The sequence below is a fragment of the Trachypithecus francoisi genome, unplaced genomic scaffold (assembly GCF_009764315.1).
Source record: "Trachypithecus francoisi isolate TF-2019V2 unplaced genomic scaffold, Tfra_2.0 Lachesis_group4, whole genome shotgun sequence".
Classification (NCBI taxonomy): Eukaryota; Metazoa; Chordata; class Mammalia; order Primates; family Cercopithecidae; genus Trachypithecus; species Trachypithecus francoisi.
This window is the reverse complement of record NW_022681469.1, coordinates 70,360,868-70,381,454: the sequence shown is the minus strand read 5'-3', so window position 1 is coordinate 70,381,454 and position 20,587 is coordinate 70,360,868. Positions and strand designations below refer to the sequence as shown.

General features: G+C 39.3%; 1 protein-coding gene across 1 annotated transcript; it reads right to left on the bottom strand.

Annotated features, from left to right (window-relative positions):
- Positions 1–1,119: 1,119 nt before the first annotated feature.
- On the bottom strand, positions 1,120–12,129 carry STEAP1 (STEAP family member 1). The gene is made up of 5 exons (XM_033193459.1): positions 11,963–12,129; positions 6,659–6,773; positions 5,215–5,727; positions 3,833–3,997; positions 1,120–1,470 (listed from the first exon to the last, which is right to left on the bottom strand). The coding sequence occupies exons 2-5, from the start codon at positions 6,740–6,742 to the stop codon at positions 1,213–1,215; spliced, it is 1,020 nt and encodes a 339-aa protein (XP_033049350.1). The 5' UTR covers positions 6,743–6,773; positions 11,963–12,129; the 3' UTR covers positions 1,120–1,212.
- Between the last annotated feature and the right edge of the window lie 8,458 nt (positions 12,130–20,587).

The following is a 20,587-nucleotide window of genomic DNA, read 5'->3' as shown; positions in this document are numbered from 1 at the left end:
TTGATTTCTCCTTCTCAGTACTAGAGATGCTGACACTTTGCCATGCAGGTGAGACTATGGCACTTGACTGCTGCATCTCAGAGCTGGTTGATTATGGAATGACCTCATGCTTAGTTAAGTGGTCCCATAGTATGTTGTTCCCTTGATGAATATGGTTTGCAATTCTAGAGTCCTAGATTTTTCTTTTATGCTGACTTTTTTCTCAAGGGCACTCTTGTCTGCCCTGGTTCCAGTTCAGAACTGCTGCTCTCAAATCCTTTCTTCGCTACTTGCAAACATATCTCCGTATGTCTGAGCTCTAATAATGCAGAGTTCAAATTTGTGCCCAAGGAGGTTCCTTATCCCCCATCTAATAATGAATAATCATCCTTTGCAATAGAACAAAAAAATAGAAACACTGGACTCCACTTACTGAATCACCTAATTGTTTTTCCTAATTTGCACCATTAGCTGTATTGTCTTTAACAATAAATGGCTCACCACTATGAAAGATAAAGCTTGTGATTACTTTTGCTAATTATGAAAAACCTCTGAAGCTAACAGTTGCGTTAGCAAGTCCTGACAGCTAATGTATAGTTTGTTCTTTCAGGAAATGTTTTATGTTATGCTTTTACCAATGCATTAAAGTAAGTTAAACTGAATTGTACATGACTCAGGTGGAAATTATTGAATTTACTTTTTCTCCTGGATAGCCTGAGTTTCATTTTGCCTGGCTGTGTATCTGATATTACTCTGCTGCTTTACTTGTATAGACATAGTCTGAGTGTTTTTGGAGATAGGTGTTCCATTAGTAAAACCTGGGTACAGAGAAAGGAAAGTTCTTTAACAATAGTAAATAAATGCTTATTATGCTTTTGTTGTAGATTCGGATAAAATAAACTTTTCATAGCTAATGATACCTGTATAATGGGTAGCAACAAGTGGTATTTCAAAGCCCTTGATTATTTATAATGCTACATAATCTGACAAATCAGACATGATTTTTTTGTCATGCTTACTCTTATCACAGAGAAAGTGCAAGAGATTTGTATTAAAAGATTGTTTTTGCTTTGAATCAAATCTGCAAGGAAATACACATATTTCAAACTCATCACACATATAAAAAGAGAAACATCAAGATCCTTGAATAATCATTTTATTAACAAATACAAACTTGAAATGTTGGTGATAAAATATATCAATATTGAATAAAAATGTATGTAAACAGTAATTCTACAACTGGGAAGATATCTCCATTTTGTTAATTTTGGTGACGTCTTCCCAACCATGTCTAATCTTCAGTATCTTCTTCCTCAAGCATGGCAGGAATAGTATGCTTTTAAATATCAGGACAACAATTGGAAGGAAAACAGCTATCATAAAAGTTGGAGGTGTATACCATACAAATTGTTTTATATCTATCCACTTATTCCAGGCAAAAATCAGTGCGTGTATTGTGCCCAGTAGAAGGGAAACAATTCCTAGCTTGCTCTGCAAAAGAAAAACAAAATTGGTGAAGATTGGTTCAATAAGAGTTTATCCCATCCTACCTCATCTGGATATGCTCTGTTGCTTGGAAATCCTTTATCTATGATTGTTTTCCTATCACATTTCTCAACAATGTCCATTCACATCTTTCTACTCTTTTTGCCTGTCCTCCTCACCTTACTTTTGGGTAATTTCTTGTCTCCAGGCTATCTAAGTGAACAAAATTCACAGCCTTTCTTTGAAAGGTGATCAAAAACTCTGTCTACTCTTTCTCCACCATTTTGCACATCCCCTTATAATATTTACTTTTTGTGTTTTGTCTCTTGTGTATTTGTCTTAATTCTGCTATCACAAAACACCTAAAATCAGGGACTGAGTCTTACTTATAACAGGATCCCTGCAGAATCAACACAATGATTTGCACATTTTAGATGCTCAATTAAATATAGGTAGACTGACTGAAGATTATAGCAAAAATCAATTTGACTTCAGTGATCTTTATCAATTGTGAAGGCAACTAATGTGATTCACTCTGATTTTGATAAATGAATAATGAAGTGAATGAACTTGGCCTATGTTTTTAAGAAATCAAATATTCTGATAACATGGAAATATATGAACAATTTTTTCAATGTCTGCACAAAATAGAGAGATCCAGAGATGTGATGAAACATTTCAGCTTGCATTGGGATGCTCTGTCACTATGGAGATAAAGTTGCTTACAAATAGTTGTTCACCTATGTAATTTTAACAGTGTTCTGACAACAGCTCTTTTATATGACTTCTGACCTCTATTCACTTTACTGGAAATGGTCATTAGCCTGCCAGAACAAATCTAACTCACTATTATTCAGGCGCATTCTTAAGTCCCAATGAATACCATCAAATAGCTAAGTTTATGTTTTCAGATATGAATCTCCAAGGTAACTTGTAGTATAACCAGTTTTCAGATTTTAAATGAAACATTTCTAGGTAACTAGTTGAAAAACACATGTCATTGGTTGAAAATTAATTTTACCAAAAGTGTATTGTATACTTATTATGGACTAGGTATTGTGCATATAGTAGAATAGGCTCAGTTGTCAAGATGCAGTCTTAAATTCCTAAGTAAGTCTAAAAAGCAGTGTTCATCATATGTGTAACAGGCAGAGCAATGTATGAAGAAAGCTATTTAATGAGGACCAGAGAAATCCAATGGCTATCAGGCTGAACCTACAAAATTAGGAAACTCTGTGAGAATGTGGTGCCAACTCTAAGCCACATTGGAATCATTCAGATGGAGGCATACTTTCCAGCCTAATCAGATGCCTAATAAATATTTTGTTGGAGTATACGTGTGGACATGTAGAAGGGATAGTTGGGAATGTCTGACCTTGTGGAAATTTCCAAAGATGTCTACCCATAAAAGGTAACTGGCAGTGTTTATGACTGAATTAAATTTAGTCCTTTGAACCTTGTCACACAAGGATCCTTGAGTGAATTCTGGTACATCACTCTTTTTATGGATAATCTACCACCAGAAGATAAACTTCAGTAAATCTGAGATAGTTTTAAAATTCCAAGAATATTTAGAAACTTCAAGTGAGTAAGCTATATAAAATGTAAGCTGGAAAAAGCAGCCACTGAAATGAGATACTAGAATGTGTTTGGTAGATAAAACTCTATTATTTCAAGGAGAGTTTTGGAAAGTGCTAAGTTTTGTAACATAAAAGGCATTACTAAATTCAGGTGACAAGTAAAAGAATATTTTTATTTTTAAAGAACTAATAAACCATGCATATTGGATTCCTAAAATGTCACATTAGATGGGTAGCAAATTGTCTAACAAGTTTCAAATATTAGAATGAGCAGGCTGAGCATGGTGGCTCACGACTGTCATTCCCAACACTTTGGGAGGCCGAGGTGGGAGGATCATTTGAGGTCAGGAGATTGAGACCAGCCTGGCCAACATGGGGAAACCCTGTCTCTACTAAAAATACAAAAATTAGCTGGGCATAGTGATGGGTGCCTGTAATCCCAGCTACTCAGGAGGCTGAGGCAGGAGAATCGCCTGCACCCAGGAGGTGCAGGTTACAGTGAGCCGAGATCGTGCCACTGTATTCCAGCATGGGCAACAGAGCAAGACTTCATCTCAAAAAAAAAAAAAAGAGAATATTTTAATGCCTTTTATTTATGTCTAGGAAACATTTGTCCTAATTGAAGCAATAGGGAAAACAACAGGAGAGCACATTACTAATTGGAACAAGTACAAGATCTTTGCTATTGAAAAACATGTGTTATTTTTTATGGGATAAAGTCAACATATTCGATATTATAAGCACAAAAAGAAGATTCACCTCTTAGGGTTATTTTATATATTATTTACCTGAATATAGTGAAATTCTCTCCATGTCAAAGAGTCACTCACAGATGGAATTGATGTCACAGCCAACAGAGCCAGTATTGCCAGTCCCACAATTCCCAGAGACACATAAATCTCCATTCTCCAAACATCATGCTCAATCCAGGCATCTTCTTTATTTTGTTGGACCTACCAGAAGGTAAATAAAGAAAAAAGAAATGCAAACAACAGTTATTTCCTGAATGTGAATCTCCTTCTACACTCTTCCCTGTGTCTACTATGAAGCCCTGATAACAGGTCTCCACAAATTTATGACTTTTTCTTTCTTTTATTTTGCACTCCTCTAAGACAAATGACATAGGAGCTATCATTTTTTTCTTGAATGCAATATTTCCATAATCTATTAATTTTCTAATAATTATTTGACGGTTTACTTGAATAGAACTGCAATGTGCATGCATATGTGGTAAACAAGGAGAAGAACAATAGTATTAAAAAGTAATCTTGTGGCCGGGCGCGGTGGCTCAAGCCTGTAATCCCAGCACTTTGGGAGGCCGAGACGGGCGGATCACGAGGTCAGGAGATCGAGACCATCCTGGCTAACACGGTGAAACCCCGTCTCTACTAAAAATACAAAAACTAGCCGGGCGAGGTGGCGGGCGCCTGTAGTCCCAGCTACTTGGGAGGCTGAGGCAGGAGAATGGCGTAAACCCGGGAGGCGGAGCTTGCAGTGAGCTGAGATCCGGCCACTGCACTCCAGTCCGGGCGACAAAGCGAGACTCCACCTCAAAAAAAAAAAAAAAAAAAAAAAGTAATCTTGTGAGGGTGGTAGAAGTTTGGAATGTGGCCTTGTCCATGAACAAAATGTTTCTTTTTTTTTTTTTTGAGACGGAGTCTTGCTCTGCCACCCAGGCTGGAGTGCAGTGGCCGGATCTCAGCTCACTGCAAGCTCCGCCTCCCGGGTTTACGCCATTCTCCTGCCTCAGCCTCCCCAGTAGCTGGGACTACAGGCGCCCGCCTCGTCGCCCGGCTAGTTTTTTGTATTTTTAAGTAGAGACAGGGTTTCACCGTATTAGCCAGGATGGTCTCGATCTCCTGACCTCGTGATCCGCCCGTCTCGGCCTCCCAAAGTGCTGGGATTACAGGCTTGAGCCACCGCGCCCGGCCAACAAAATGTTTCTTATGTTGCTAAAGTTGTACCGTATTTTCAGTTTAAAAAACATTTCTCAATATAAAACAGTCTGACAACCAAGCCCTAGTGAAATTATAATAAAAATTTTAAAATAGATGACTTTTCAACACAGAGTTTCAACAGGGTTGGGGTATTGATATTACAATGAGAAATGATTAATTTGTTAGGTGACTTAGACTTTTTATTAGTAACAGTGTCAACATTGTCATCTTACCTGTTGATATGCCCAGTTTAGCAACTTGTATCTGTAGGATCGCCTCATTGGGTAAGACAGACTATAAATTGCATGCAGTACAGCAAAAAAGAAACTGAGAAGCCCAAACTGCTTTCTTGTTAACATCCACTTATCCAACCAATGTGGAAACTTCTTATACTTGGTTCCATTATGAAGTTGGACTATTGCTGCTATCACACCTGGAAGGTAAACCAATGCCAAGAGAGTGATGGAAACCATTGGCAAGACTTTGTTGATGACCAGGATTGGAATTTTATAAAAATATTGTTGATGGGAAGTTGCTAAAGGGTGAATTACTTCCCTCAGAAGAGTGTAAAGAAAAGTCAGAGATGCTATAATAGCAGCTATTTTAATTGGCAAGTGCCATTGTGGAAAGAGTTCCTGCGTGTGCTGAAGTTCTGAAGGGCAGTCAAATTCATCAGCATGGGCTGTTTGGTGCAAATGCAAAAGCACAGGTCTTTTTAGCATGCTGGTCTCTCCTGTGTCCTTATGCTATAAAGGAAAGAAAATAAACATCTTAAAATTGAACAAAACAATGGGATCCCTTGAACTAATTACTTATTGCTCAATCATTGTGCTTCTCATTAAATAAGGGCATTCAGAATCTTGCTTTTGAATACTGGTTAGTTGAAGATAGCATAGTCTATGTAGCACTGAAAGACTTCTGTCTTTTGCACAAAAGAAATACATGCTTCAGACAGGTAAGACAGTTAACTTGAAAAATGAAATTATTTCATTTTATGCACACTGTTACTTTTATAAAGTATATGCTTATAATTTATTAATTACTTTTCCCTATTAAAATTACTAAGACTAAATAAATAATTTCCACTAAAACTTCCATTGAGATAATTTGGAAGAGTTTGGAACCAAAATTTTCTGCCACTTTTTCAGTCAAAAAATGTAGTAAGAAACACTTAATCCTGTGTTTAACCAAAAGTGGAAAAAGTGATTCTTATCCAAAAGTAGATTTATTTGGTTATACAGCGATTTGTCAATTTACTAGATGATCTCTTGGTAAGCTGCCATTGTATCTATGACAAAAATGCTTGCTTACAAAACTACTGTTAAATGGGCATTGATGACTTTCTTTAAACTTAGAACTATAGACTGTTAGAAAGAATTGCAAGGGACTTGGGGATGATCTGGTCCAAGGCTTTCATGGTATAGACAAACCAAGACCCCAGATTTTCAGTAGCTTATTTAAGGTTATTCAGCTAAGTCCCTGAAAATCAGTGAAGGTACTATTTCTCTCACACATGCTACTCTGTCCTTCATAGTATCAGTGACAATAATACAAGTCCAGATATCAGCAGACTAGGGTGAAAAATCACTTTCATAACACTAGCAGATACAGAATGGCATCTCAATTATGTTTAAAGATGTAAATTATTATTTATTATTGTTATTATTAGTATTTTACCAAATAATCATCTTCTTCAAAATTTCTCCTAGGCTTCATTTTCCAAAGTTCTTCTTCGTTTGTGATGTCTTTTCTGCTTTCCATTAATTCTATAAAATAGTATGGCTTCAGTCACCTGTAAAAATAAAAATAATTACTTTCATGTCTATTCTACTTATGAAAATGTGAATGTTTGATGGAACAACATAAAAAATTTACTTGCTTAAAGACTAAAGTGGCAGATAAAGTACAATAAAAATTCAAATAGTGACTGATTTATACATTTAACTTCATATTATAATCTGTAAGAGTTTCAAACCAATGCCCTGTTATCAATGGTAACTGCTCTTTTTTATTCACTTATTTGTTCCATGAATAACCCAGGTGCCTGTATGGATTACAAAGGATCAGATGTTGCTTTTTACTTTAGGAAGATTTAACTTCAGGTTTCCATCTGGAGGAAAGCCAACTGCTTTCAATGGCAAATATAATTAGGAATGCATTATATTGAGAGTAATAATGTCATCAATGGAGGTTGGAGGTAGCTGATATAAGATTTATGTTTAACAGAATTTTGGGGTTGACACTGGAGTCTGAAACAGTATTTTCAGAGTACCACTTTTCTTTTGGAGTAAGAGGTTGGTCTTTGTTTGGAAGATGTGAAGATGTGAATTGCTAGTATGTTTCCAGTGGAAGTGGTGAGTTGTGCCACATTAATGATGCGCCCAGTCTTCTGGTCAACCCTGTGGAAAACAACTTTTCAAATTTCTCACTTGATAAAAGAATCTTTTCCTTAGCAAACTCACCAATCCAGGATTGGTGTAACATTTTTTAGGGAAAGTAAACATATGTCACAGTATTATTCAGTGCTTTTATTAGTTCTGAATTTATTTCCAGAGGAACACATCTTCAATTTACACTTTATGAAATTCAATGAGAAAAACAGATTAGATATACAACAATTTGATTGACAGAAAACATTCTAAATGTTTCCGAATTTTAGAACATGTGTAGTACTGTTTTAGGTGGAAAGCTGTTTCCAGGAATAGTTTAAAATACAGTGATGTGTCACATAACATTTTGGTCAATGACTGACTGTATATGTAACAGTGGTCCCATAAGATTATAATGGAGCAAAAATTTTCCTATTGCCTACTATTTACAATACTATACTTTTTATCATTATTGTGAAGTATACTCCTTCTACTTACAAAAAAAGAGCTAACTGTAAACAGCCCTAGGCAGTTCCTTCAGGAAGTCTTCCAGAAGAAGGCATTGTTACCATAGAAGATGGCAGCTCCATGCCTGTTACTCCCCCTGAAGACCTTCCAGTGGGACAAGATGTAGAGGTGGAAGACAGTGATACTGATGATCCTGACCCTGGGTAGGCCTAGGCTAATGTGTGTGTTTGTGTCTTAGTTTCAACAAAAAAGTCTACAAAGAAAAAAAATTAGAAATAGAAAAGAAGCTTAAAGAATAAGTATATAAAGAAAATATTTTGTATGACTGTATAATGTGACTGTTTTAAGCTAAGTGTTATTACAAAAGAATAAAAAATAAGTTAATAAAGCAAAAAGGTTACAGTAAGCTAATTTATTATTAAAGAAAATAATTTTTCCATAAATGTAGGGTAGCCTAAGTGTACAGCATTTATAAAGTCTATAGTAGTATACAGTAACGTCCCAGGCCTTCACATTCACTCACTACTCACTCACTGACTCTCCCAGAGCAACTTCCAGTTCTGCAAGTTCCATTAACAGTAAGTGTCCTGTACAAAATAAACAATTTTTTATCTTTTATACTATATATGTATGTTTACTATATCTTTTCTATGTTCAAATATACAAATACTTACCACTGTGTTTCAACTGCCCACAGTACTCAGCACAGTAACACGTTATACAGATTAGTAGCCTAGAAACAACAGACTATACCAACTAGCCTAAGTATGCAGGAGGCGGTATCATCTAAGTTTATGTAAGTACACTCTATGATGTTTCCTCAACAATGAAATCCTGGTTTACAATGAATTTCTCAGAATGTATCCTGTCATAAAGAGACATGACTGTTCTTAAAACATTCTCTAAGTTTTAAAGGTTTAACCATAACAAAGAATAAAGAGTTGCTTTTACATATGCCAGCATTTTCTTTGTTGAGGTACTCGTGGAATATTTTCCAGATATTGTCTATTTCCAAATTACAGAACATTCATGATGAAGATACTTGTTGTTTTAGTTTGCCCACATTCTTTTCTGATTTAAAACATTTCTTCCATTTGGAGAAATGCCCCTCCCTCCCTCCAATATGATTTTGGGAGGCTGCGCAAAATAGTAATGCCCATCCCCTGGTCACAGAAGTGGGTATATGAGTCAGACCTGGGCAATCAGTTTCCTATTCTCCCACTGATTGGCTTAGGGATGGCACAGAACCCTACTTAAACCATGGTCATTCTCTGATATTTATATATGGAAATGGAAGAGAGAGATGAGATGTTTTTAACATTTTGTTAAGATAGGACAGTATAAGCCTGCCATGCTTTTTTCTTCATGCTCTAAGAAGGAAGATGTTTTCATTAGAAAAGAAGAAAGCCAACATGGAAGCAGAACAAGTGGAGGAAGACATAGAAGAGTCCTGCTGGCATATTTCAGTATTTAGAGTCCCTGAGACTAGATCCTGAATTTTTCAGTTAGACAGTCAACACATTCCCTTTTTTCTTTTTGTTTAAGTTAGTGTGATTTGGGTGTTCACCACTAACATGCAAAAGAATTCTGAGTAAAGCATATGCCAGTCATCAAGTATTTATGAACCCAACTCTGTGATCAACATTAAAGAGGAAAAACAGAAATGACACTCATGCCTGCTCTGGAGGAAATGACACTCTATCTCCTTAAGAAGCATTATTCCAAGTGATTTGGTGACCTAACCAAGTGTATCAGGCTGTTCTCGCACTGCGATGAAGAAATATCTGAGACTGGGTAATTATTATAAAGAAAGGAGATTTAATTGGCTCATGGTTCCATAGGCCATACAGGAAGCATGGCAACATCTGCTTCAGAGGAGGCCTCAGAGGTATTATAGTCATGGAGGAAGGAGAAGTGGGAGCAGGCATCTTACATTATCGCAGTGGTCCCCAACCTTTTTGGCACCGGAGACTGGTTTCGTGGAAGACAATTTTTCCAAGTGGGGGAAGGGGGATAGGGTTTCGAGGTGAAACTGTTCTACCTCAGATCATCAGGCAATAGTTAGATTCTCGTAAGGAGCACACAACCTAGATCCCTTGCATGTGCAGTTTGCAATAGGGTTCATGCACTTCATGAGAATCTAATGCCACCGTTCATCTGACAGGAGGTGAAGCTCAGGCAGTAATGCTCACTGGCCTGCTGCTCACCTCCTGCTGTGCAGCCCAGTTCCTAACAGGCCACTGATACCAGTCTACGGCCAGGGGGTTGGGGACCCCTGCACTAACGTGACACCACCACCAAGGGTGGGATGGTGTTAAACCATGAGAAACTGCTCCCATGGTCCAATCACCTCCCACCAGACCCCAGCTCCAGCACTGGGGGTTACATTTCAACATGAGATCTGAGAGGGCAACACAGCTCCAAACCATATCACCAACATAATAGTTTGTGGGGTCGGGGAGGGAGGTGCTAGGAATGGAGGCGTCACCTACTATAATCAAATGTAAGAAATAATTCACTATGTTTAGAAGATGTTTTAACTTTGAGAGTTGCAGGATGGTAACAAATTCATCTACATTTATTCAATATGAATTCATTAACTATATTGTGAACAACAATGTAAGGCAGGAGGAATACAAAGTTAAATGAGATAAAGCCTCTGCTCTGAAAAACCTTGAGGTCTAGAAGAGAAGGTAGGCATTTCAACAAGTAACTGCATGGTAGAGCGATGTATCCTAGAGGCGGATAAAGTTTTATAGGCAGATAGTGGCATGGGAAGGGAAGCAGAGGAAAAGGCTGAGGGCTGTCTTCTAGACCCAGTCCTGGGGTAGCTAGCAGGTTGGCAGTGTTTGCTGACTGCTGGTCACTACAAACGGAGTCTGGGTGGAAAACCAGAGTGGCCCTGGAGAGTTACCCAGTCATTTGTCTGCATGGTAAGCAGACCACATGCAAGAGCAAAGCCAAGGAAAAGCCCATGACAGTGAGGGAGCTTGTTGACTGGGTGGCCCACAGTCAGTTCTATGCCCATAAACCAGGAAAATAAACTATGAGTCAAATAAATTTGTTGGTTTCCATCAGACATTAACCAAAATGTAATTTAAGTTCTACAGTAAAATCTTTTCATAAAAAGAAAAATAACAGAAAACAACCTAGTGTTAAAATGTTAGGAACTCCAGAATTCGACCCCCTTTTAAAAAAGTGAAGCATATTTCTAATGCGACTGCTGTTTTGCTGTACCAGGATAGCTGCCCTGGTGTTCCTAAATGTTGGCACAGACCAACTGACTCATGTTTATGTCCCACAGTTGAGAATATGAAGAAGCCCAACGACTAGAAAACACTATGGGTTGCATTGCATTTCCAACCTTTTATACTTTCAAGCGCACACTTGTTTTACATTTAACTAAGTGTTTTTTTTTTTTTTCCACTGTGCAGTTTTTCTTTTTAAGCATTGCTTTCTCTCTGTGCTTAACATTCATGTTAAATAAATAACCTTTTATTACATGTCAGGATGTGGAGGGAAATGTGTTTTACAAAAGTAACAAAGTTAAGAAATTTGGAAGTGTACAAAAATTTGTCTACAAACTCCTTCCAGTGGATTTGACCAGAATTACATATTTAAAGCCTTGACTGACTATTTTGGAGGGAACCTGAACCCCACCCAGATCCTGAAAGAGTAGGGCCAGTGTTCTAAGGACTAAAAATGAAAACCTCTGTTACTAGGAAACCCGAAGACAAGAAGTAGCACGATTTTAAGTACTGTGCACCAATCATTCGTCAATGCCCAGCAAACTCTGGCGACTTTGCCACGTTAAAAAACTTGCCATCAAAATCCAACCTGAGCACAAACTTAATAATCTATCACAACCTTAAGCCCCTAGCGAAAAGGCTTCCTGTGAGTCCCTGGCTCCCCCCAATCCCCGGCCCGGCCACAACCCAGCTGGGCTGGAAGGCAGCGCGTCCCAGAGCCGCGGGTAAGGGGAGAATTGAGCAACGCTCGCCCAGGAGGGCCGCCGTCCGGGTCCCGAGAAGGCGTGCGACCCGCTACACCCCTCCCAAGACTGGAAGCCGGCGCCCAGCCTTGCAGGGACACGCGGGCGGACTCGAGGAGCAAGCGGCTAGTGAGAACGATTCAAGGGACTCACCCCCTCCTCGCCGTAGCTTGACCGTGAGTCTCGGCTGCTGCTGCTGCTGCTGGGAGGTGCCGGCCCCACGCGGCGCCTGAGCCTCCAGAGCGCGGAGCTTCCACGCCTGCTGCAGGCCCCGCCTCCTTGTCAGTTGAGCGTCCGGCGCCACCTGTTGGCGCCCGGCGTCCGCAGGGTTCGGGACCGTCCTCGGAGGCTAAGACTTACTTCCCAAGTCGCACTCCGACTTCTCCGTTTCCTCTCAAACGCCCTGTGCCCTGCCCTTGAGGTCCGTTCCGCGCCCTCCAACCCTTCGCCTTTTGTTTAATCTCCACTAAGGAACGTTGTGCATTTGTCTAGAGCAGTGGTTCTCAAACTTTAGCGTGTATAAGAATTTACCCGGGGGCTTATTAAAACACCGAATGTTGGGCTGTCCACCCACAGTTTCCGGTTCAGTATGTCTGGGATGGGGCCTGAGATTCTCATTTCCAAGAAGTTCACATGAGATATGGAAGCATTCCCAGATCACACTTTGAGATAGACCGTTTAGAGCTTACAAACCCTTCCCACACGTTAGCTTATTTATTTATTTATTATTTATTTATTTATTTATTTATTTATTTGAGACGGAGTCTCAGTCTGTCGCCCAGACTGGAGTGCAGTGGCGCGATCTCGGCTCATTGCAACCTCCGGCCCCGGGTTCAAGGGATTCTCCTGCCTCAGCCTCCCGAGTAGCTGGGATTACAGGCGCCCGCCACCCAGCCCGCCTAATTTTTGTATTTTTAGTACAGAGGGGGTTTCACCATCTTGGCCAGGCTGGTCCTGAACTCCTGACCTCGTGATCCACCCGTCTTGGCCTCCCAAAGTGCTGGGATTACAGGCGTGAGCCACCAAGCCCAGCCTGCTTATTTAAAACCTAACAGCCCGTCCTGAAATGGCTGTGACTGACAGTTTGAGGAATCCGAAGCTGGTTTTCTGAGAGTGACTTGCTCCCTGAATTGTTCAAATTGTATACCTTTAATAGCACAAACCCTGCTCCCCAGCCGAAAAAAAACCTTAAACCCCACGTTTACTCCGTCCCTCTCTTCCTTGCCTCAGCTTTTAAGTGCACCTTCCCATATCCTAGCTCAACGAAGTATTCCAAACCTAAAGTAAAGTTAACTGTTAATATTCCAAAGTTTTGGAAAAAGACAACTTGAGCAGGGGAATTACCTCTCTTCGTTGGAACCAGCCTCAGGGTAGTGTCTGAGACATGAATTGCAAAATTCTGGGGATTTGGTATACAACATTCTCAGGACTAAGCTGAGTACAAAACTCAAAGGAAAATAAACGCTCAACCACATTTTCCATGATTGTTTTTTATTCAACTGCTAGGGCACCGAAGACTTCATATTTTGATATAAGTATTTTCTGTAGTCACTGACTTTCCATGATTATTTTAAAACCCTTTGAAGTTTAAATTACCGTGGACTGACCCCTTGTGGTGGAAATAGAATCTTACACTTGTTGTTTCTAGTGAAACTAGAAAATAATTTAAGTTTTAGAAAAAAAATCTGTGTAATATTTGTATGTGTAGCACAGACTACAAAGAATTAAGACTTTTTAACTGCGCCGAAGCATTGTTGAGTTTTAAAAGTGATCATGGGTCTTAAATGGTCAGACAAAATGATATGCTTTCATTGTTTAACATTTGGCAGAACAAAGGTCATTCTCTTTTTCACAATCTATTTTGCATATGAAAAGGGCAAAGAGCTATTGTGTTAACATAATAATATATGTTGATATTAATATGGTTATAAAGCAAGCTGCACTTAAAACTGCTTTTCCTTTTCTAATTAAAACATTTAAGATCAAACCCCAAATATTTTTGTTTTATAATTAGACGTTAGCAATTTTATTTCTGCACTTCTTATAAAAGTTTTTTTTGTCCAATATTTTAGTGTGGAGAATAAATAGAGTATGTTCCAAAGTAAAATGATTGAAAGTGTAAGATTATTTACCAATTAGTTTGTAGATGTTATAAAAGCAACACAATATTCGATTAAGAAAAAAATGTTACTAAAAAGCTTTTATTGAGTTGCCAGGAGTTAGTATCATAGATGAACTATCTGCAATTTTTGCATACAAATAACCTGTAATTTGAGGTATGAGATAAAGAAAAAAATGTTTGTTGGGGGCGGGTAATACAATGCCAGAGCATCTCAGAATGCTGAGTCAGCCTCTTTAGCACATACTTCTAAAAACAAGTGTGGCTTGTGGAAAGCCACATTATGCTATTGCAAATGTTGAAAGGCAAGTTGCTAGTTTTGCTGTGACTCTAAAAAACTAGAGGATTTAAAATGGGAATTCAACCATGAGTTACAAATAAATTTGGATCTTTCAGAATATTCTGTAATAAACTTAAACTACAGCGAGAGCGCGTATTAACAAAGTGGACCTCGGTGTTATTTGAGGTCAAATACTAAATTGGTGACTTCATAGTAATATGCTATGGAGAAAATATAATTTAGAATCCATGAGTAATTTTGTCTGACAAATAAGCAACCTGATCTTAAAACCCGATGAGACGACCATTTTAAAAGTAAATGAAATACTACGGTGTGAGAGATAAAATAAAAAATATCATACTATTAAAGAGAATCACAATGAGAAATAGACAGTAAATTTTAAGTGAATGACAAGAATTATGTTAAGCTTTTTCCTTTGGAAATCAAACTAACTCCTGAGGGGACAGCGATTCAAATAATGACCAACACTATTTCCAAGTCTGCCTTTTACGAAAGAAGAATGGTCAGACTTTTATTTGAAACGACAGCAAAAATTACCTAGAGTTCAAGGAGAAATATTTTGTCAAAATGATTGTTTTAAGACAGACATGATAAAGCTTCACTGACCAAAATTTCTGATTCTGTTAACCTCATGTGATACATTTTCTTTACTAGTTCAAGATCTACTGTAATCTTCAAAGTATGTGGTCAGTTTGTCCCTAGTGTCTGCATTTAGAAGTGGTTGGGGGTAGAGGGAAGGTCTGCTCTTGGGACTGGAAGTTTTAACTATTCTTCTGAATTCTTTCTCCCAAACTCCAAGTCACTTATTACTCTTTCACCAAGACAGGCAACAGTAAACATATTTTCAGGTAGGTTGTAAGAGTAGGCGCTTCATTTCAAAGCTCACAGATCTCTGCCTGAGTACTGCTCAATGATGTTCAAAATGCTGTGATATATTCTATTGGCTTTAAATATGTAGTGATCTATGAAAAGACTAAAGTTCCTGGCAATGGTACCACATTAAGCCTTATCAGTTATTTACATCCTACTGTGAAGAATGTTTCAGCTTTTTCTGAAAGTACATTCTGGCATGGAGAAAGAAATATCAGGATATCGAACACTTATACTAGAAGGTTATGAAGGGGTTATACCTTAGGGAAAAAAGAAGGGTTAGGACCACAAGGACACATTTTACCACCTTTATAATATTACTTACTCTAGGCGACTTCTCTCCGCCCCACATGTCCATATCAGACATTCCATGATAGTGAAATAAACTATCTTCAAACCTCTCTATCTTGGTTCTCTTTGTTATAGTAGCTTAGCTCATACTCTACCTTGTTTGATCTAATATTATAGCACTTTTCAGAGTCTATCCATATTAGAGATTTTTATATGTGTTTGTATTTCCCTCATTAAAATGTGAGCTCTAAAAGAGCAGAGACTTTGCCATTTTTATCTTTGCATCTCTTGTAAATTAGAGGTTGATGGAAGAGACTCAAAGTAAATGCTTGTGGAATGTAACTTTAGCCCTAGGCTCCAATGAAGTCATATAAAGCACATGGATATGGAACCCATGAATGTCTAGGCATCACTTAAATCAAAGCTATGGGCACACATCCATTTGTTTTATGTTTTATAGGGAACATTTTCTTATCTGTCTTCCATAGTCCACATCCTCCTCCTTCTTGCTTTCTGTTACAGGAACGTGGGTCCAGGGATGCCACTGTCACAGGAACTACAGGTCTTTGATATCTTGAGTAGTAGGAGATAGGGAGCTGGAGAATATTAGACAGGGAAGGTGGTCCAATGGATAAGTGAAGAATGCTGATTTGTAGCGTTGGAGCTACATTTATTTATTTATTTATTTATTTTTAGAGACAGGGTCTCACCGTGTTGCCCAGGCTGGAGTGCAGTGGTGTGATCATAGCTCATTGCAGCTTCAAACACCTGGACTCAAGCTGTTGTTCTGCCTTAGCCTTGCAAGTAGCCAGGACTACAGGTGTACACCACCTTGCTTGGCTACTTTTTAAATGTTTTGTAGAGATAGGGTCTTGCTATATTGCCCAGGCTGGTCTTGAACTCTTGGCCTCAAATGATCCTCCTGCCTTGGACTCCCAAAGTGTTGAGATTACAGGCATGAGCCATCATGACTGGCTTGACGTAACATTTTTAGTAATGGGTTCTGCCTTAGGAGTCACGACATGTTTACTTTTTCCCAGATTTGAGCTTCCAGAAGAAAGGATGAAAGGAGGGATACTGTCACTTATGAAAATACTACTCTCCTAAGACTGTGTTATGTGGCTTTCTATATTACCTCATTTAATTCTCCCAATATCCCTTCTGTAGAGTTATTATCCTCGGTTTATAGGTAAACGTTAGCTTGGAACATTTAAGTAACTTGATCAAAGTGTTTAGAGGTCAAGCTGAGACTTCAGTCAAAATCTTTTTGACTCCAGTGCTCTTTCCACTGTACTGGACTACCTCTGCAACCACATATAATCAATCAAAATTTCCTCAGGCTACACAAAGTTGGGAGGATTCAGGGAGGTAACAGTTAACAGGAATTATCTTATGATACATTCAGTTTTTCTTTCGTATCAGTTAGGGTGTGGGCTAAGCTACTGCAACAAAGAGTACCAAAATAATGCAGAGTGATTCTAAGAAGAGGGTTTCACCATCATGTAACAGTACTGCAGTGAGTATTCCAGTTTAGTAGAGTTAGTCTGCTCTATGGGGTCATTCAGGGATTCCCAGATTGTTCCATCTTGTTGCTCTGCTGTCTCCAAGTGGACTGATCTTGGCACTGTGATTGAAATTGTGGCATGGGTACAACCGTGATCTAGATTGCAAGAAAGGAATAAATATGAGACCAAGACAAATTATTTTATTAAAATAATTAAGATAGAAACTGTCCAATCACTTCCTCTCATTTTCCATTGATAATTTACTTATATGGCAAGATAGGCATGGAAGGTAGTCTCTTACCAGGTGGCCAGTTTTTAAGGTCTACCACTATGGAAGCAGGGATAGCAAATTTTGGTGAACAACTGGAAGCCTCTACTACATTTTAACCTACAATTCTGATCTCTATGTTCATACTAGATTGGGCGCTTTGATTTCTTTCTTTGTTAGGTTGAATGGTTTCTTTATTCTGGAGTCCTTCTGAGGATTCAGGGGGTAAACTTGTTAGTCAGCAGTGTGTCTTACAGTGGAGACCTCTTATGTGTCCTGACCACCAACATTCTCATGTAGAGGTTTTCTCACATGGCCCTTCCTGTTGGCCCTCCATTTGCCTGGACATGGGGAATGTTCAGTGGGAACACTGCTTGGTTCCACCATGGGTGTCCTTCCTATCTGATATGGTTTAGTTCTGTCCCCACCCAAATCTCATCTTGTATTGTATCTCCCATAATTCCCATGTGTTGTGGGAGGGGCCCAGTGGGAAATAATTGAATCATGGGGATGATTTCCCCCATACTGTTCTTGTGGTGGTGAATAAGTCTCATGAGAGCTGGTGGTTTTATAAGGGGAAACCCCTGTTGCTTGGTCCTCTTTCTCTTTTTTTTGCTGCCATGTAGACATGCTTTTTGCCTTCTGCCATGAGTGTGAGGTCTCCTCAGCCACGTGGAACTTTGAGTCCATTGAACCTCTTTTTCTTTATAAATTACCCAGTCTTGGGTATGTCTTTATTATCAGTGTGAAAATGGACTAATACAGTAAATTGGTACCGGTAGAGTGGGGTGTTGCTGTAAATATACCTGAAAATGTGGAAGCAACTTTGGAACTGGGTAACAGGCAGAAGTTGAAACAGTTTGGAGGGCTCAGAAGAAGACAGAAAAATGTGGGAAAGTATGGAACTTCCTAGAGACTTGTTGAATGGCTTTGACCAAAATGCTGATAATGATATGGACAATGAAATCCAGGCTGAAGTGGTCCCAGATGGAGATGAGAAACTTGTTGGGAACTAGAGTAAAGGTGACTTTTGCTATGTTTTAGTGAAGAGGCTGGTGACATTTTGCCCCTGCCCTAGAGATTTGTGGAACTTTGAACTGGAGAGAGATGATTTCAGGTACCTGGAGGAAGAAATCTCTAAGCAGCAAAGCATTCAAGAGATGACTTGGGTGCTGTTAAAAGCATTTAGTTTTAAAAGGGAAACAGAGCATAAAAGTTTGGAAAATTTGTAGCCTGACTATGCGATAGAAAAGCAAAACCCGTTTTCTGAGGAGAAATTCAAGCCTGCTGCAGAAATTTGCATAAGTAACAAGGAGCCAAATGTTAATTGCCAAGACAATGAGGAAAATGTCTCCAGGGCATGTCAGAGACCTTTGTGGCAGCCCCTCCCATCACAGGCCTAGGAGGAAAGTTTGGTTTCCTGGACCAGGACCAGGGACCTCTGCTGTGCGAAGCCTAGAGACTTGGTGCCCTGCATCCCAGATGCATTAGTCATGGTTAGGAGGGGCCAGGGTGTGGCTCCAGCCATGGCTTCAGAGGTTGCAAGCCCCAAGCCTTGGCAGCTTCTACATGATGTTGAACCTGTGTTTCCACAGAAGTAAAAAATTAAGGTTTGGGAACCTCTACCTAGACTTCAGAAGATGCATGGAGATGCCTGGATGTCCAGGCAGAAGTTTGCTGCAGGGGCAGGTCCCTCATGAGAACCTCTGCTAGGGCAGTGCGGAAGGGAATTGTGGAGTTGGAGACCCCATACAGAGTCCCCACTGGGGCACTGCCTAGTGGAGCTGTTAGTAGAGTGCCACTGTCCTCCAGACCCCAGAATGGTAGACCCACTGACAGCTTGCGCTTTGTGCCTGGAAAAGGCACAGACACTCAATGCCTGCCTGTGAAAGCAGCCAGGAGGAAGGCTGTACCCTGCAAAGCCACAGGGGTGGAACTTCCCAAGACCATGGGAATACAACTTTTGCATCAGTGTGACCTGGATGTGAGACATGGAGTCACAGGAGATCATTTTGGAGCTTTAAGATTTGACTGCCCTGCTGGATTTTGGACTTGCACCGGGCCTTTAGTCCCTTCATTTTGGCCAATGTCTCCCATTTAGAATGGGTGTATTTATCCAATGCCTGTACCCCCATTGTATCTAGAAAGTAATTAACTTGCTTTTGATTTTCCAGGCTTATAGGTGGAAGGGACTTGCCTTCTCTCAAGTGAGACTTTGGACTGTGAACTTTTGAGTTAGAACTTTTGAGTTAATGCTGAAATGAGTTAAAACTTTGGGGACTGTTGGGAAGACATGATTGGTTTTGAAATGTGAGGACATGAGATTTGGGAGAGGCCAGGGGCAGAATGATATGGTTTGGTTCTGTGTTCCCACCCGAATCTCATCTTGAACTGTAGCTCCCATAATTCTCACATTTTGTGGGAGGGACCTGGTGGGAGATAATTGAATCATGGGGGCAGTTTCCCCCATGCTGTTCTCATGGTAGTGAATAAGTCTCATAAGATCTGATGGTTTTATAACAGGAAATCCCTGTTGCTTGGTCCTCTTTCTTCTCTGCCGCCATGTAAGATGTGCCTTTTGACTTCTGCCATGATTGTGAGGCCTCCCCAGCCACATGGAACTGTGAGTCCATTAAATCTCTTTTTTAAAAATAAATTACCCAGTATCAGGTATATCTTTATCAGCAGTGTGAAAACAGACTAAAACACTATCATAAAATCTGTTCTTCTTTTTATTTATAGAGAAATAAGCAGGTGCCATAATTGAAAACCAATACTAGGGGCGTTAAGAAGACAAATCTATTATATATTTGTTTTCTCTTTTAAGCCAATTACCCATAATAATCATCTTCTTTTGGGATCCATTCTGCTCTAGGTGGCGCCTACCCATTTCTGTGCAATTCTGACTAATCAGGGTGATTGTATTCCCAAGAGTGAGACATCTGTGTGCAGCAATCTAGAACCATGCCAGAACAGCTTTTCCAGTTTCTCACAGGACCTTGGATTTCTGTCCTTCTGGCCACCCGAAGCAGGTTTTATCTTTTCTTAGCACAGAAAATACCTAAGCCCTCATGCATATTCAATCTATTCATAAAAATTTATTAAGTGCATTGTATATACACAATATTGTGCTAAATCCTGTTAGATAAGTCCAACTTAAACAGTTACTTAAAAGATTTCTGTAAAGAAATTTCAGTTTGAAGATAAGTATCCATAATGAAAACATAAGCAAATAAAAGGTGGCGGAGTTGGCATTTTTCTTATCCAAGTTTAATCTCTTTATCAGCTTCATTACAAAGTAATTTTCTGGAAGCCATCCAGAAAGCTATTTGAAATGTGGATTTATATACAGCATAGTTAATGTTAATTACAAGTAGTCTTATCATGGGATATTAGCTAATGAGAGAGAAAGAGAAAAGAGAGA

Excerpts from the sequence above, each read along its gene's own strand:
- STEAP1 (XM_033193459.1), bottom strand. The coding sequence starts at position 6,742 with ATGGAAAGCAGAAAAGACATCACAAACGAAGAAGAACTTTGGAAAATG. Across the intron at positions 5,728-6,658 it reads TTGAAGAAGATGATTATTTG|CATAAGGACACAGGAGAGAC; the intron begins GTAAAATACTAA and ends TTTCCTTTATAG. Across the intron at positions 3,998-5,214 it reads TAAACTGGGCATATCAACAG|GTCCAACAAAATAAAGAAGA; the intron begins GTAAGATGACAA and ends ACCTTCTGGTAG.